The 17609-nt window shown below is 40.0% G+C and overlaps 1 protein-coding gene across 1 annotated transcript in view; it reads left to right on the plus strand.

Moving 5' to 3' along the window:
• Positions 1–8510: 8510 nt before the first annotated feature.
• Positions 8511–17609, plus strand: part of ANKRD10 (ankyrin repeat domain 10) — a 37360-nt gene continuing 28261 nt past the window's right edge. Inside the window, exons 1-2 of the mRNA XM_054272109.1 lie at positions 8511–8832; positions 14658–14810. Of these exons, the coding sequence (XP_054128084.1) occupies positions 8632–8832; positions 14658–14810 (354 nt within the window). The 5' untranslated portion in view covers positions 8511–8631. The remainder of the gene's footprint in view (positions 8833–14657; positions 14811–17609) is intronic.

The raw sequence follows: 17609 nt of genomic DNA on the forward strand, positions 1-17609 counted from the left end.
TTAAAAACATTCCAATTTTAGTATGAAGTTTTGAACTATTTCAGTAATTTTTTAAAAATCAGATTTTCATTAAAAAATATTATACTCAACAGAGAAAATGTATTCTGAAGGAGCCCACACATATTTTCAGTAAAAAAGCAATCAGTATTCTTTGATTGAAAATTTTATCAGGTCTAATTTTAATCCGATGTCTCAAATACTTTCCCAAAATATATTTTTACAATGTCTTTCCACTCCAGATGTAGTAAAAACTATTACTAATCCTGTCTCTCCTTGATCTCAAAGTCTACCTTCCATTTCAGTTGGGACAAGTATTAGTCTCACTTCAAACCCCAATTCTGGATTTGCATTTTCCTAGAACAGTTTTCTCTTCAACTCTGAGGAACACAATAATCCTCAAATGGCACATTCGAAAGTAAGACGTATCTGTTTGTTGTCATATGTACACAAATTTACCAGAAATATAGATTCCATGCATTTTTGCCTTCCAATCAATATCAAAAAGCAATCAAATAAAATCTGTACCCCTTTTCTGTATTTTCAGCAAGTCATGGTGATCCTTGGCCTGGATATTACATTTAGTTACTAAAAACTGCAGTAGGCAGATGGCTACCCAAGCTGAATCATACATAAGCTTACTCAAAGTTATTAGGGAAATTGAACATGAGACATTACGACTGAAGCTTGTGTTTATATGGTTTAACTAAGGTTATTTGGTGGGGATTTTTAAAAATATATTTATATAAATTGATACAAGCATCAATTTATATAAATAAATTGTGAGCTAATCTACATAAAATGAATTTGCTTATCTACTCCGTATTTTGTGGATTTATCAAACTCTAAAACTGGTAAGTGCTATTGTGTATCAGCAAAGAAATGAAGAAATCTGACTGCTGTATCATCTAATTGTTGGCTCCCCAAGACAAGTTAAAAGTCCAGGAGCAAAGAGTAGGGATGCCTTGTACCTGGAATGCACAGAGTTCCCATTGAGCACATTTCAATGAAGATTACATATCTATAGATAGATAGATAGATATAGATACAGATATAGATATAGACTATATAGATATAGATATAGATATAGATAAAGATAAAGATAAAGATATACAGATATATCACTTAGCATCACGAACAGTTCCTCTAAGAGGTGTATTTCAGAGGACGTGCTGTTGATTGTTAGTTTAAAGCAAAATTTAGAGTGCAGATTACTGTGTTTGTCTGAACAGAGCTCAGAGGACTAGCAATTACTGGGATGAACTGACTAGCAGTGAAATCAGACTGAACACATCTAGTTTAATCCTGTATGAACAGACAGATGTGCTATTTTAATTCAGAAGATTTGGTAGAACTGGGACCTGATAGAAAAAAATTTCTCTGAGTAAAAACATTTGAAAGGTCAAGTGCTATTTGGAAGGTTACATTTCTAAACCACAGAATAAAAATCATCACAGAGGTGTAGAAACATGTTTCACTTCAGCTTTTCAAGGCAATCTTACAGCAACATTTTATTTTCAAAGGAGACAACCACAAGATGGCTCCTTTCATATGATGCTAGCTGAAATAGAAACCATTTCTGATAACACAGGCTAGTTAGTTTTTTTTCAGTCCCTCTCCTGAAACACCAGGCACCAATCTCCAATGAAAATGTGGTGTCACAATTGCTTTGTTAAACCACGGTTTGGGGAGGAGCATAGTCTTTTGGAGAAGTAAGAACTAAATCCTCCAAATATATCTAATCTCACTGCATAGGGTGCAGGTTTCAAGAAGACTTGTTAAGGTGTTCTGCTCAGAGACAGATGTTTCACACTCTTCACCTTCCTCTGGATTTTTGTTTCCTCTCTTTTTAAGTAAAAATGGCATTTTCACCTTTATTAAATACTTTCCCATGTGAAGGTTTCTAGATTATTACACAATTAACCCATCCAGTTTTCCAGATAGGAATTACTTACTGAATCCAAGTAATCAGCAAGTGAGATTTATATTCACCCTAAATGTTAACTTTTTAAAAAATTTTATTTTTATTTTTACAGTCAGGACACAATTTGAAGATAAGGACATTGAAGAACCTTCTTATTACTGTGGTTCAGGCTCAACAGAAATGGAAATGGTTTGGTATTGATTTCTTACAGTACTGTTTTTAACCAGAATACTGGTATTTTGCCACTCAAGAAATGTTAATTTTCAGCTAAAATTGGGAAGGAATGTGGGAAAAAGAAAGGTAATTTGTCAGAAAGCCAAGAACTGTAATTAACTTATCTTTTAATGACCTCCAGACCTTATCTTTTAGGAACTAGACCTCTCAGCTGAGCACAGCCCAGATGATTCACATATATGAAGAAGAGCAGAGTTGCACAGAGGCAGAATTGACAAAGCCTTATGATGAAAAAGGTCACTCTTCCCAGGCTCATAAAAGATGGCAGCTTTACAACTGTAGTGCAACAAATCCATTTTTATTTATTACCCACGAAATCACATCATTTCCTAAGCAGCAAAGTTTTTAAAAAGGGCTTCTTTACGCATGAGTAAATATTTTCCCAATGAACTCTTGGTTTGTCTTGCAACCCAACCCTAGTTTATTTAACAGTGAGATTGCTTTCTCTAGGGAAGGCAGTCAGAAATGGGGGATGGGAAAGGGAGAAATTGGCTTTGTCCACAGGGCACAGCTGCTCTTTGCTACTAGCCTCCAACAGAGTAATACATCAGTAATTATTTGAAAGTCAGACAGATTCCCTGCTTTTCTTGCCAGACAAAACTCTGAGAACCGAGTGGAAAGGAGGATAAAGGATTTTCAGTTTACTGTTTTTCCACTCATGACTTTTTTTTTCCATGTTAGCAGCTACTGCTGCTATTACTTTTCTGATCTTTGTACCTCCAGGGGCCTCACATATTATGCACACTCAGTTTTAGTACTTGAATGCCAATGTTTCTAAGTTTATGAAATTAGCTTTTACAAAATGTTTCAGCTCTTTCACCTAGTAACTTCCATCTAAAAAAAAAAGTGTTTATTTCTGATTCTGTTTTAGGAGTGATTTAAATAGAACACTTGGTCTTCACTGAAGAAAGGTGAAGACAGCTAAAAATCGAGATAAGAACAACATACTTCAAGTGGTGCCTCACTCAGCTGTGGTTCAATGTAAGCAAAAATAGGAAGTAAATCTAATCTTTGAACTGCTCCCTGAAAATTATGAGTCAGTCTCTATTTACACTAGGAAAATGATGTAAAGTTCCCACCACTACTAAAAAAAATCATGGCATCTAAAGAAATGTCACATTTTCATTACAGTTCACTGAGAGTTTTAAGAGAAAAAAAGGAAAAAAAGGAAAAAAAAGGAAAAAGAAAAAAAAAAGAAAATGAATAACATCTTAATAAGTTTGTCCTTTGGGAAAATCACCCTCAAAGACAGGAAAACAGAAGGAAACACAAGTGGCAACTACAATGACCCACAGACCCAGAACTACACTCAAGCATAATGTAGGATGCAAACAGCGACTCTGTGACAACCTCCTTCAAACACAAGAGGTTAATGGGACTCAGGACCAGACAAAATTAGAGGAACTCCTTATGTGACTGGGCACATGAATTTAAATGACATTTGTGGAGAAGTGTTAGCCTAAGAAGCCTTCAGACTCCCAAGATATCTATCAGCTCTGTGCAGGCATGGCAGAGAACTTGTGTAAACTTATCCTGCTCTGCAGCAGCTGGCAACAGGAACAAACAGTCTTGGGCATCTCAAATGGCACTAGAAATGTATACATGGGCAACTAAATAAAGCTCTAACTGTTAACTAGTGCAAACTTTCTACAGCAAGAAACGAGGAATTTGAATGAATTCTCTATTTGATGAAATTCTAGAGTATTTTTACAAAAAAAAAAAAACCACAAAAAAGCAACAAAAACAAAACAAAACAACAACAAAAAAACCCAACAAAATACTGACTTTGTCCAGTACAAGTTATTATAAAATGCTCCACATTCAACCAGTCTGAAAAGAAAATATAATTTATTTGTATCAGAGAAGACAAGTACACTACAGCAAATCCTTTTCCACAAAGCACACATTTAAAATATCCTGTTTACTTTTTAAATATATGCTTGTTAGACTAGTGAATATTCAAGAAGCCTTCAATTATAGACCATTTTATTTCTGTGCCATTAGCCAAAAGACCACATAATGGCAAACTTAGCTAAAATAAAGCCAATCTCTTCTTCCACTCCACTTTGCCTATAAGCTCCTCTGTGTGTTCTGCTGTTTGAAATTTAATTCTGTTAAACGCCCCAACAAAACATGAAGTCTACCTCCTTGGGCTGACAGAAACAGAAACAAAGCTTCTCACTTCCCTTAAAAGACCAAGAATAGAACTGAGGATGAAATTAATGCAAATAGGACTGCAAATAACTACTTTTTTTCAAATATACAGAAACGTGTTCTGCTAAGTTTAGTAGGTGAACTCTCTGAGTAATTTAAAAAACCAAGAATATATCTTTTAATAAGTAATACTCTAACTATTTACAATACCAATTACTGCATTCCAATACAGACTTCAGTTTAACAAACATTAAACATATAAAACACTAAAATATCTTTATGTAAAACAGCAAACGCAAAGAACCTGAAATGCTACATATTACTGTGCCCCTTTTTCATAAAAATTCATAAATCCCAATTTAACCCATGACTCTCAATTTCTTTAATTATGCCATGTGCAAACAGACCATAATAGCAGGTCAAGGAAACCAGATCTATAATCTAGAAAGAAGTTAGAATCACAAAACAGATTTATATTTTATGTACCTGATCTTTTGCACAGCAAGACTGTTGAAAATCTCTGTAAGATATGTCTTGCTCTGTACAGAATTAAGCCACAATAATGCCAGAGAAGTACAAAAGAATAAATTATAATGTAATTGAAAGGAAATGTTAAAAATCCCAGAATTTCCATGTCCTCAGTTTCACAAGGTATGACAGTACTTAAAGATTTTACTTCTATTAAATTTGATTAACTTATGAAGTCCATTGCCAAAATATTTTAAGGAAGTCAAAGGAAATGCAGAATATCAAAACATACACGTTTTTACATTTATCTGTATAATGATTCACATTTCAAAAAATAGAGAGACAAATGTGATTTCACAAGTCATATGCCAACTACAGACTGATTAAGGAATCAGTCTCATATAGAGAGCACTGTGCTTTGCTATTTTGGAACTTTTGGTGTAGATCACTAGCATGGGAATAAAAAAGATTGACCTCATAACAAAGAATTTAGTCACAAAACAAGATATACCAGAGTTCATTTCCACATGCTGAATTCCTGCACAGCATTGTTAAAGCCTCTTCCCCTCCCTGCATTCTCCTTCCACCCCTCCAAAAGAAATGCAGTGGCAGTTGTCATCCTTCTAGGAATCACTGGCAGGTAAATGAAGTCACTGTCCATAAGGAAAGTAGCCAGACTGCCTTTGTCTGGTGTGGCAGTTTCTGTATCCCTGTATGAGACAAAAAACACATGCAAATCTTGAATATTAATCTTCTCAAGGCCAGGAATCTTTTTGTTCCTCTTCACTATAACCCATGGTCTTTACATTTATTGCCTTTTATGATAGTTATAAACAATATGTGAACAACTATGTCAGTGCTTATACACTACATTATAAAAAACATTGCTTTTTCAACCTGGGAAACCATATCCTTTAATACCAAACATTTTCATAAGGTCCACTTTTTTGACATAAGTTTTGGTAAAGGTTGGGGTTTTTGTTTTGGTTTGGCTTTTTCCTTTTTGTTTTTGGGGTTTGTGTGGTTTGATTCTGGGTTTTGTGTGGTTTGGTTTTGGGTTTTCTTTTGTTCTTTCAATTGCTCCATCATATAGGATCTGCATTATTCAATCCCCAAACCAGGCATGCAGATATAAAAGTGTTAGCATCTGCCTAGCTGCACATGGGAAAAAAATCCCCATAACCCAGGATCAGAAGTGCATATAGGATGATGAACTTTCAGAGCTTTTGAAAACAACGGCCAGGTCCAACATAAAATGGGCCAATAAAATGTTTGGTTTTGTAAGGCTAAGGATAAGGGATTGAACTGAAAGTTGCTGTAGCTGAAAGTACTCCCTCCCCTGGCCAAAGCATTTCTCTTTCCCGTGCTTCAGTGTCACCATCTAAAAAAGGGCTGATGTGTAATCCATCCTCCTTTGCACGTTATTCTGAGATCTATATCTTGGCAGCATTCTAGAAGCTGAAGTGATATTTTATTTTGGTGAATATATAATAAAATATAGGGGATGTAAATATTAGCTGCAGTAACGCCTCGTGTTGAAATGCCTTGTCTGTATATGCATAGCACAGTGTTCTGTTTTTTACCTCAAAGCACTGTGATTAATTGAGCTTCTTACCATCACTCAGGACAGGATTTTATTATTCCCATTTTGAAGATTAAAAAAATAAATAAGCCTTTACAGTTTAAATAAAAAAGACAGTTAAGGTGAAAACAAAAGTTTCTGAAAGCAAGATTTCCATCTTCATATTCTGACTTGATACAGCTATAAATATATAGCCACATTTCAAGTTATTTTTATGAATTTAAATATCTTGATACCAAATTTGTGCTTCTAGTCGTAAATACAGAGAGCTGTATGTTATTACATGCAGATCAAAACAAAACTTTGAGAACACAAAAAAGGTGTTTCATTTTGCTATGATTTTTACAGTCTAAATCCATGGTTTGTAGCTCAGGCCATCCCTGTGATATTTTAAGGAAAATCTTAAGCCAAATCTCCAGTTTGCTGTTGTGACACCTTTCTGGAAAGAGCCTTCTCTACATGAGAGCAGTACAATCCAACACCCACTGTTTATCAGTGCCTTTCCACAATGAATGAATTCCTTAATCACCTTCTTGGAGGCTAAAAAATGGCCCCATATGCTGATTGTCCAATTCCTTTTCTAAGATTTTACATATGTACCAGAAAAGTATTTGCCATGGGATGCATATGCCAGAGGGGCATTTTGTGCTGGGCTATAAGCCAAGGTGCAGTTCTTTCTGTGTGCAGGTGTTTTTCTTTGCACTGGAACCTTATCTCTGGGCACTGGATTCTGTACACACACAGCTTTATACATGCCAAAACGCAAAGAAGCCAAATAAATGTGAGGAATGCCACAATTTCTGAGCAGTCAGGAGTCCTACATTAAGAAAAAGATATTTCACAGTATCAATGATCAATTAATGATTAATTAATGATCAATTTAACCTGATGTTAAAGACAAGCTTTTTAAATGTCTTGGTCTCGACACTTTTAACAGAAATTCATTTGCACCTTCATTGCCTCAGAATTCCTGGCTTGCATTGCCCAATAATGTACACTGAAAAAGGAATACTCCTTGACACCCAGAGAAGTTGTGGAAGCCCCTGGAAATGTTTAGGGGTGGTTGGATGGAGATGTCACCAACCTGGTCTAGTGGAAGGTGTCCCTGACTATGGCAGGGGGGGTTGGATTGATCCCTTCCAACTGAAACCATTCTATGCTTCGGTGATTCCACGATTTTCAGTGGCAGGTGAGCCAACTTATATTTAAACAATTGTACTTTTCCTTATCATCAGTTAAATTTTACTGGTGTCAGAAAAAGACATTCACAAATACTTCGGACAGGAAATAATTAGGAGCAACCAACAGAAGCTCCTTAAAAATTCTGCGGAGCCATTACCCAGGGACTGATTTCTGGTTCGAGCAATCTAAAATCAGGCACTGTCATTTTAAGACACTGACAAGCTTATCCTTTGGTTTGCAATCCACTGAGCAGCACAAACCCATAGTGATCTCCGAAATTGGCTTGACAGCACGTCCGTGGTGTACGGGAACAAACCACGACAGGCGCTGCCCGCGGCTCAGCCCTGTCTTGCTGCCGGCACCTTTTCCCTGCGGACACACGGCCCGGCGGGGACACACGGCCCGGCGGGGACACACGGCCCGAGGCGGACACACACGGCCCCGGCGGGGACACACACGGCCCCGGCGGGGACACACACGGCCCCGGGCGCTGCGGCCACGCTGGCCCGGGGCAGCGGCGAGAGCGGCTCTGCCGCCTCGGACAAGGGAAAATCTGGGCGCGGGCGAGGAGAGGAAGAGAGAAGAGGGGAGTGGAGAAAGGGGAGGGAGAGAAGGAGGGAGAAGGGAAGGAGGGAGAAAGAGGGAGGGAACAAGAAGGAGGGAGAGGATGAAAGGGTGAGGGAAGGGAAGCGGTGGGGAGAGAGAGAGAAGGGAAGGGAGAGCGGGAGGGAAGAAAGGCGGAGAGACGGGGAGAGGGAAGGAGGGACGGGCAAAGCCGGAGCGGGAGGCGTGAGGAGGAAGGAGCACGCACGGGAGGATGGGCAGGGGAGCAGCCGCGCACTCCCCAGTCGCTGCGCCCCACCTCACTCCGCTCCGCTCCGCTCCGGGCTCCCTGAGGGCCGCGCAGCCCCGCCCTCCTGGGGGCGGAGCGTCGCGGGCGGCCCCGCCCCGCTCCCTTTGTGCCGGTGCCGCGCGCGCCAGCCGCAGTCGCCGCCGCTTCCCGCCAGGGCAGCGCGCGCCCGCCTGCTCCTCTTTCCCCTTTTCCCTCCCCCATTCCTTCCTATTCCCTCTCTCCGCTCTCCCGCTCGCCATGTCGCTGGGAGCCGGCCCCGAGGCGGGCTTCTCCAGCGAGGAGCTGCTGACCCTGCGCTTCCCCCTGCACCGCGCCTGCCGCGATGGGGACCTGCCCGCCCTGTGCGCGCTCCTCCAGAGCTCGCCCCGCTCCGACCTGGCGGCCGAGGATTCCTTCTATGGCTGGACGCCCATCCACTGGGCCGCGCACTTCGGCAAGGTGGGGCCTGGCCGGGCTCAGCCGGTGGCGGGAGCGGGGGTGGGAACGGGAAGGAGAAGGGGAAGGAGGGAGCGATTCCCGCTCGCGCGCAACGCGGCGCCATCTTTGCCCCTAGCGCGCGCTGTGCCGGGAGGCGCTGCCGCCCCCCCTCCCTCACCGCCTCCTGCCGCTCCTCAGGGAATCGGGCGGGACGGCAGCGGACAGCCGTGGCGCTTGGCTCCGCTCCTGTCCTCGCGGTCAGCGAGGCGTGGGTGGCGCAGGTCACGGGGCTGGCGGCACCTGCCGTCTCGGCATCACTCATCCCACCCCCACTGCCGGCGGCAGCCGCCCCTTTCCCTCCCCGCTGCTTTCCCGGCTGGCAGCGGCGGCCCCGCGCCTCGCCCGGGCCACCGGCACAGGAGCGAATGGCGAGGAGCGGCCGATATCCCCAGACCCCCTCGGGGGACGCCGGCCATGCGGGCTGGAGGCACGGCCGAGGCGCGACCTCTTCCCCGCCCTGGGCTGGTCCTCCTGCATGCCACCCTGCCTGCCGGGGCGCTTTGTCTGCGCGCTCTGCCCGCGGCCCGGGCCCTCCGCACCTGGAGACCGCTGTGTTGTGCTGCCCGTGTTATGACAACCGGCTCGTAGGAGTTTGGGCAGAAGGTGCTGCTGGTGCCTGTAAGGCGCTCCCCTTTTGCCTTCGGTAGGAAAAATAAATCGCGGTTCATACGTATGGAATTTTCTGCATTGGCGTCGTTGCGTTGCAGAAAAGACCAAAACATACGAAGTAGCTTCGCTAACTTCACATCTTAGAATGAGTGGTATTCTAATTCCTGGATTTTAATATAGGCGTTTCCTGTTTCTGATGCAGTGAGTATCTCAGACTATGCAGGATTCTAGCCTGGAGGATTGGGATCTGTTCTTTTCCTCTCATTGATTTGTCTGAGTTTAGAATTCGAGGGGCTTTTGTTCTTGTTCTCCCTCCCATTTCCCATATACTTCTATTTGCTTATTGGTTGTGCGCCAGAGCAGGAAGATTGATGTACTTAGGCAGTTGTCATGGTTTATAAAAGGACATTAGGAGATGGTTTCTATACCTTATGTGATCTTAGCTGCAGTTGCTTCTTTAAGAAGCTTTTAGAAGCAGCTTTAGCTAAGTCGTCTTCCAGTCCTAAAACAAAGGCTAACAAAAAACCCTAAACCCACAAAATCCAAAATGTAGAATAGTCTTTTATCGGTTGAGAAGGAAACTAATAATCTGCACTCCGAAAAAAAGTGGAGTGCCTTTATTTTATTTGTGAAGTACACTCGCAGGAAGTATTAAGGTACTAATTGGCCTTATGGTCTTCTGTTTCTTTTTTCTGTCTTGTGAAAATTTCTTTTCAGTATGAGCTTCTGGCAGTCGTGCTTTTGCGATGCAGTATTTACTTAATTATTGGATAGAGATTTTGGATAGTGTATGTGTTGTTTTTTTCCCTTAAGCATCTTAAGTGCCTGCTAACCATCGTAAGTTGAGTGACCTTTGTGTACATTCCAGTTTCTGTTGAAGAGACTTGCAGAAATAGCGAACAAAGGGAACAAGTCGGCCTGCAACACGTTGTGCTTGTATTTGCTATTTTCATTCTTAGGTATGGGCAGAATTTGATGGGTGGTGGTGTTACATATGGGGGGAAATCTGGCAGATGAAATGAGACTTACAGAGTTGACATAGGCTGTAAATGGGTTTTACAGAATTTTGTTCATATGTTTTGTCCTAAAAGCCATCAGATCCAGGCAGCAATTTGTGGAAGTTATCTACATTCCTTATAGTCTAGTTAAATTGTGTTCCTTTCTCAGAGCCAAAGACTGCACAACACTTTGAAAAACTTACAGTAGTGTATTGGATCCCAAATCCGACTGGTTTTGTGCTTGTGTGGCACAGTTACATTTGTACCTTTGAGCAGTTAACAGTGTTGCCAGCAGTGAGACAATAGCTGCTCATCATTCATAAATGTGAATGTCTTACATTCACATTTATGGCATTTTTGTTTCCCAAATTCTAAAGGAAATGGAAAATTCTTCTGTTTCTCAAAGTACCACAGTTTTCAAATGTTAATTTTTGAAGTGTTGGTTAACAGTTACTGAACAGATCTATTTCTCTTCTCTTCTTTGTTTTTCTAGATTTTGTGACTTTTTCACTTGTTAGGTTTTTTTTTCTTTTCCTGGAAAAAATTATGTATGATGACAGAACTTCATGTCTATCTGTGATACAGGACCAATTAGTAACATGGTCCACCAGACCATTGCTTCTCACTGCAGCTCTCTAGGACCCTGAAAAGACAAAATTGGTTTAGTTCTGTTCTGGAACTACTTGTGAGTAAGGAAATCTAACCCAGTTCATACATGCACACACATGTGTGCCTGCACACACAGCAGGAGTCCAGATTTGATGAACTTCAAAGAGTTTTCTTTCCCTCTGCCTGTGGCTCAGGTTGAACATAAGATGGCTCTCCCTGCATCAAAGGGCAGTACAGAAGGACTTTACAGTGAAGCTGTGTAGAGCTAAATTCTTGCATGCAGTTGTAGATATGCTTCAGGAAGGAAGTAGCAGCAACAGTCAAGTTGGTTATAAATGATTATGTGAAAGAGAAAAGGTGGCTTATGGGGGAGAAAATACTGCTGTAAAACCAGTACCAGTAAAAATGGGGTTTCTTACACCTAAAAGTGAAAACAGGGTTCTTGAATAACTTATTCTAAAGCACACTTCTCCAATTTGCAGGTAATAGTTAAAATACCAGCCAAGTCAATTGGAGGTGATGGATATTGCAGCTTGTGTTTCTAGCTGTAATATCTGGGCATTTAATGACAGTATGGAGCTCCTTTTAGAGAGAGCAGCAAGTGCAAATTTACTTGCTGTGTGGAGTACCTGTGGTGGAGTTTGCATTTCAGGACATTCCCTGACTGCAGACAAGTGCTTGTCTCTTGAGATATGAATTAATTCCCATTAGAGTTTCTATATTTTAATTGGAGTTAATTATATGGTGCCCTAAATTACACTGGTATTCCACAGCTTTCTGAGAAGATGGGTCAGAATGTAAAAATGTTAATAGTTTTAAAAAGCTACCAGTGAGGTAGGAAATACAGGGCTTGCATTAAAAAATTGATTTTGATATTAATTTTAGTTCATTGTTTTGGACTAACCTTAATTTTCTTTTTAATCAGTTGCAATTGAATTTTTATTTTCTCTGACCACATCTCTTTGCTTGTGCTCCTTGCCCACTTTTGTTTTTTGTCATCTGACTGTTCACATTATGGGAAGTAAAATAGTAGTAAATATGTTCTGTTTCTTTTGGAACAAAAGTGGTAGAGATAAAAATGCCTGTCTCCTGCTTGGTATTTTCCAGTGTTGTGGCCTGTATGGAGGCCTGTCTTTCTTCACTAAATCAGTTTAACCTCTGCTTTAGGTTGGAAAATATCTACTGTATTCAATTTAGGTCATTTAGTGAAAGTGGACTTGTGTGTCCTGATCTCGAGCAGAAATGATCAAGTGAGGTATTGTTTTTTGTCATGATGACTTTTTTTGTTCATGGATGGAATTAATGTCATTCTTCCATAACGTTGGAAGAAGCAGGTTTTTCTGACAGCCATGATACAGCAGATCCATACTCAAGCTTTTAATGGGGTGAAATGTATTCACAGTTAAAGCTCTATGACTCTAAAGTCAGAGTATTAAAAAAAAAAAAAAGGAAAAACAATGTTTAAAAGTGAAGTTGTATGGATAATCATGGTGTGTGGCCCTCTTAGATCCAGGCAGTGCAGGGTAGTGCTGGTGAATCAGTTTGTGTTTGTTCCCTTTCAGTCGATGGGCTGGAATGCCTGTCTAATTAAGGAATTCTTTCAGCCTGGTGCCTGTGCAGGAAATACTATTCTTTCCTGAAGTTGTAATGCTTGTCTGGAAGTGTTTTCAAATGAACTCTATTAATAAAGTCTATTGTTTTAAAAACAGGCTGAAATTTATTTTTGCCTTCAGTTACCACAGATGAACCTCTTGGTGTAGCTGGAGGGGTGTTTCCCATCACATGACTTATTAATAATTGAAGTGTTACAATTTAATTAATACCTACTAAGGATTGACAATAGTATTATGAGTGCTAACACGTGAATGTCATGAAAAGTCTAATATTGGTAAACACAAAATGTAGTTCAGTAGTCTAGTGTTGGAGTTATAAATTTCTTTAAGTTATTGGATACGTTGGGTTTTTTCCCCAACAAAAGTGCTCATTTTCTTTTGAAAAGGTACTTTCTCTTTGGCAATGTTGATGTTTATGGAGCTAGATTCATTAATATGCAGTGTTTCAGTTATCCTCACCCTTTCTTCATGCAGTTAGTGAGTTCCTGGTACAACTGTGTCCAGCCTTAACCCCATTACAGTCCAAAAAATGACTTCTGTATGTCCAGAGGGATAGGGTTCCCATGTGTTTTGTTTGAATTGTGTGAGGGAAGAAAACAAATGAAGCTGGCAATGTATTTGCAAAACTAATGTAAAATACTTCATTACAGTGTTTGGTACTTTTATCTCATGTGTAATTCAGCAAGATCAGGATTTTGCAGGTTAAGAGAGGGAGAAAGAAAGGCTGACACACAGCAACAGAGAAGAATGTTATAATCCTGATGTTGATGCTTCTTTCTGAGTCAAGCTGCCAGCCCACATTCAGATGATTTTTAATTGCTCCTTTATGGACAGGCTATTCCACAGCTGTGGTGTGGCTGATGTTTTCTTTATTGTGATACACTGAGACAACCACAGATTTGTTTTATATGAACCAATGCCTGAGCTGGTGTAAGGGTCTTTGTTTTGCTGCTGCATTTGTGTGCAGTGGTGTTTGTTTTCTACCCACAGTAAATGGATGCCTAGACTAAACTGTTTATTCCCGCGTCGTGAGTTTCTTTTCCTATCAACAATACAATGTTACTGTGTGACAGGAAAGGAGTGTTGTTTTGACTATTTTTGAAAGTTGAGGTCATCGTAGCTGTGGTTTGCCTAGTTTCTACAAATGAGAAGTTATGAGCCTTTAAAAATAGTATCTGGTTATCTGACACTTCTGGTTAGTATGTTAGGAGAAAAGGCAGAATATAACTTGACCATTACTGCAATTTTTTAAAAGGAAAAAAGCTTTTCTTGTCTTTGTGGTGTCACAAACAAGCAGCCTGTTTTGTTTTAAACAGTTTCTTATCTGAAATAACAAGAAAAGGGTGGAATTGATTCCTTTTATAGATTTAACACATTGTTTATATTCTTAAGTATTATTTTTCTTGACTAATCTTCTGTCATTCCAGGAATACAGTAAAGAAATGAAAAATCTTTTGTTTTTCTGATCTAGCTTTATATAAACTCTGCTGGGAGTACGAGTCCAGCATCTATGTATCTCCTAACAACACTTTTGTTTTGGCAAATGTTATCTAATAATGTCTGGTTGGCATCATGTTTGCTGGATCAGAACTCTCCCCTTTTTTTCCTCCTCCTTTTCTTTCTTCCCTTTCCACCTTCTTAACAAAAGGGAACTGAATATCTTTTGTAATTAGGATTGAAGGGTTTATGTCCTCTTTTTCTCTTTTCTGAAATTAAAGATGAAACTGTTTTGGAGGTGAGAATTAAGTACTTCTTAGGTGTGGTCTATGACCAAATGGGGAAGGAGTGAAGGAGAAGGGAGCAAGTCCTAAATTCCATATTCTATCTTATTTTTCATTCATGTAGTCTTACTAGTAAGTCTAGCTCTTCTGAGTTTTATGTATTTATTACCACATGCCAATTGTCATAGCACATCTGTGTAACATTTTTGGTTTTGTTTTCCCTCATGTCTTTAAAGCTGGAGTGCCTAATGCAGTTAGTAAGAGCTGGAGCTTCTGTAAATGCCAGTACGACACGTTTTGCTCAAACACCAGCCCACATTGCTGCTTTTGGAGGACATCCACAGTGCCTGAATTGGTTGATTCAAGTGGGGGCCAACATAAACAAACAGGTACGGATTAATGCGTATTTCATGTGTGCTTATAGTTCTGCAAGGAGGGTCTTGATCCCTTTTTATGTCATGTATGAGCCTTACATTAACATACAGATGCTTCATTTTTGACATCAGCTGAAGTCAAGTGACTTAATTATCAGTTAGAGATATTTTACATTGAGGTAGAGGTAGGACTAATAAATGTCCTTTAAGCCTCTAGGGATTTGGAGGATATTTGTTTTAGGAGTTGACATCTTGCTGCTTGTTGAACAAAGTGGTAATGTTGCCTTGTATTGGCAGCATTAGCAAATACTCTGATATTGTAGTGCTGCTGTAGGGGCAAGAAAAAGACTAGTGAGGAGCATCATACTTTATAAATATGCTAATAATAGAAAAATTGACTATTACCTACAGAACCATGAGACCTTTGTGGTGCTTCATGATTTATGGTACATCTAACTAGTAAGAGCTGCCTTGATTTATTTTAAGGTGCATCTGGTTTTATGTTGTTTTTCTTTTAGATTATTTCTTAAGCTTTTCTAGTAGCTTTCTGAAAATAGATCAGAAACATGTACTTGACTAACAAAGAATGAATAGGTGATTTTTAAAGTTTCTTTTGCCCATTTTTTTACTATAACTGTCATTAGTTTAGGTGAGTATGTAATTTATTTGGTAGCCGGGAGTGCATTAATATAGCAAAATTCCTGCAAAGGAGTGTTGTACTCTCTGGTACAGTAACAGAATCAATACCTAAAAACTATCATCATGTTTTTTAAGAAAATGTTTGAAGCACTGAATGAATCTGTTATGTATGCTAGTCATCCATAACATCCTTTTTAATGGTAATCAAAAGTATTTTTAATAATATTCTGAGAGTAATTAATACTACAGCATATGCTGTTGTTAAAAGCTGTGGTATAGCACAGCATCCATAAAATGTCTGGCCTGTTAAATCTTGCATCATACTTTTCTTAAAATATTTAAAGGCCAGACTATGTTTTATATGCAGTAGAGTTAAGCTAAGTCTGCTGAAGAACTAAAACATTTGCATTTCTAGAGTTTGGTTCTTTTTTTTTTTAAAGCTGTGCAAAAATAAGAAATGGGGAAGTTTGTGTTGAGTTTTCAGAAAAGAAGTCTGGTGCATTGAGAACAGCTGTGAGACATCAGGAGAATTGTAGAAACAATGAAGGTGACTGGATGCAGAGGCTATAGATGGCATCTTCTCCTTGATACCTGACAAAAATAACTTATGCAAAAAGTTATTGCTGCATAGTGGTAGAATCTTCAGAAGAGAAAATACAAGAACTGTAAATGCATCTGGAGACCAGGTAAGAATGTAAAGAAATGGTGATTAGAGAGGAAACGTGGCATGCACAGAATAAACATATACAAATAACTGCTAAATGAGAAGAGAAGAATGAATGAAAGTGAATGAATGAGAAGAATGAAAGTTTCCAGCTATGAGGATAAAGAGAAGAACTGACCAGTGAGGTTGAAATGGAGTTGAAGAACAAGCTTGATGTCCTGGAACATGAGGGGGAAAAAAATCACATGTAGCGAGTGAGGTTGTAGCAAAGAAGAAAAGTAGCAGCTAGCTCCCAGAAGAAGAGGAGAAGAGTGTGGAGAGATCTCTCCATGGGCTGAGGGCAACATGCAGATGACTGTAAAAGAAAGCAGAAGGCAGTATAATATGCAGTTAAAAATGGTCAGGAGACTCATTCCAGCTTAAAGAAGTTACTGAGGCAGGACAGTGACTCAGAAGTCTGTATGTTGCTGGCTTGTTGCCAGAGCAAATGGTCTTCCACATTGTCAGATAGTGATGATAGCATCTTACAGACTTATGGGGTCAGTCTGAGGCAGTGACAGACCATGGACACAACAGAGGTGGGTGCCTTGTGTGTCATTAATGGTAGGCTCAAGTTACTTCAGTGTAGTAACTTTTTTTGCACCCACAAGATACTAATTGAACGTATGACCAGAGGTATTTCAGACTCAGTTTAATGACAATATAAGATACCTCTGGTTAATTAAATGGTAGGAGAAACAAAAAAGTCTCTGAAGTTTGTAGGGTACAACTGGTCAGTCACACTGTTTTCTCATGCACAAGCACTGAAAGCTAGGCAGTGTGCCTTGGTGATAACTAAAGCAGAAAGCTCATCCCACGGATAGTTGGAATGTTTCATACATGACTTTGTAAAGCACAGTGCATGCTTTGCTATCCCCAGTTTCCTCAGCTGTTTATTGAATTGCAGTCAAATTCTATTATTCTTGTTTGGTTTGAACTCCTTAAATGATCTCTGTTCCTTATTTAATTTGCAAGCACTTTTAGGTGATCATCTAGGGCTTCCACCCACACTTTTGAGCTTTTGGAGCACTATTTCCTGATGTGTATTTTGTTTATTCCTTCCAGCTCGCTGACTGATGCTGTACTCCAAACAGACATAGTCACTGGCTAATGCTTGTGTGAGGACAAGTGTTCCATGGACACTGGATACAAAACACATGCTGAGAAAGATCTGGGAATGCTTGATATTTAAACTAGTAAACTTTTCCTTCCAAACTGACTTCTGGTCATTGGCTACAGACTAACCCTTCACTTCTGGAAAAAGAAAAGGATAGCTTCTGAAAAGGAATCCACTCGAGTCTCTCAGTTTTACCGTAAACCTCCGGTACTCAGTAGAGTTTGCATGCATGCTTTCATATCTGCCCTGAGGTATTGTATTGTAGCTCATGCTGCCTGCCCTGAAGTTTAGGAAAACTTAAACATGTTTTATCTTGTTGCTGGTGAGAGTTGCCCAGGACACTTCTCAGGCAGCA

This window comes from Melozone crissalis, unplaced genomic scaffold (genome assembly GCF_028551555.1).
Source record: "Melozone crissalis strain CALT ecotype California unplaced genomic scaffold, PUWL_Pcris_2 ptg000013l_1, whole genome shotgun sequence".
NCBI classification, from domain to species: Eukaryota; Metazoa; Chordata; class Aves; order Passeriformes; family Passerellidae; genus Melozone; species Melozone crissalis.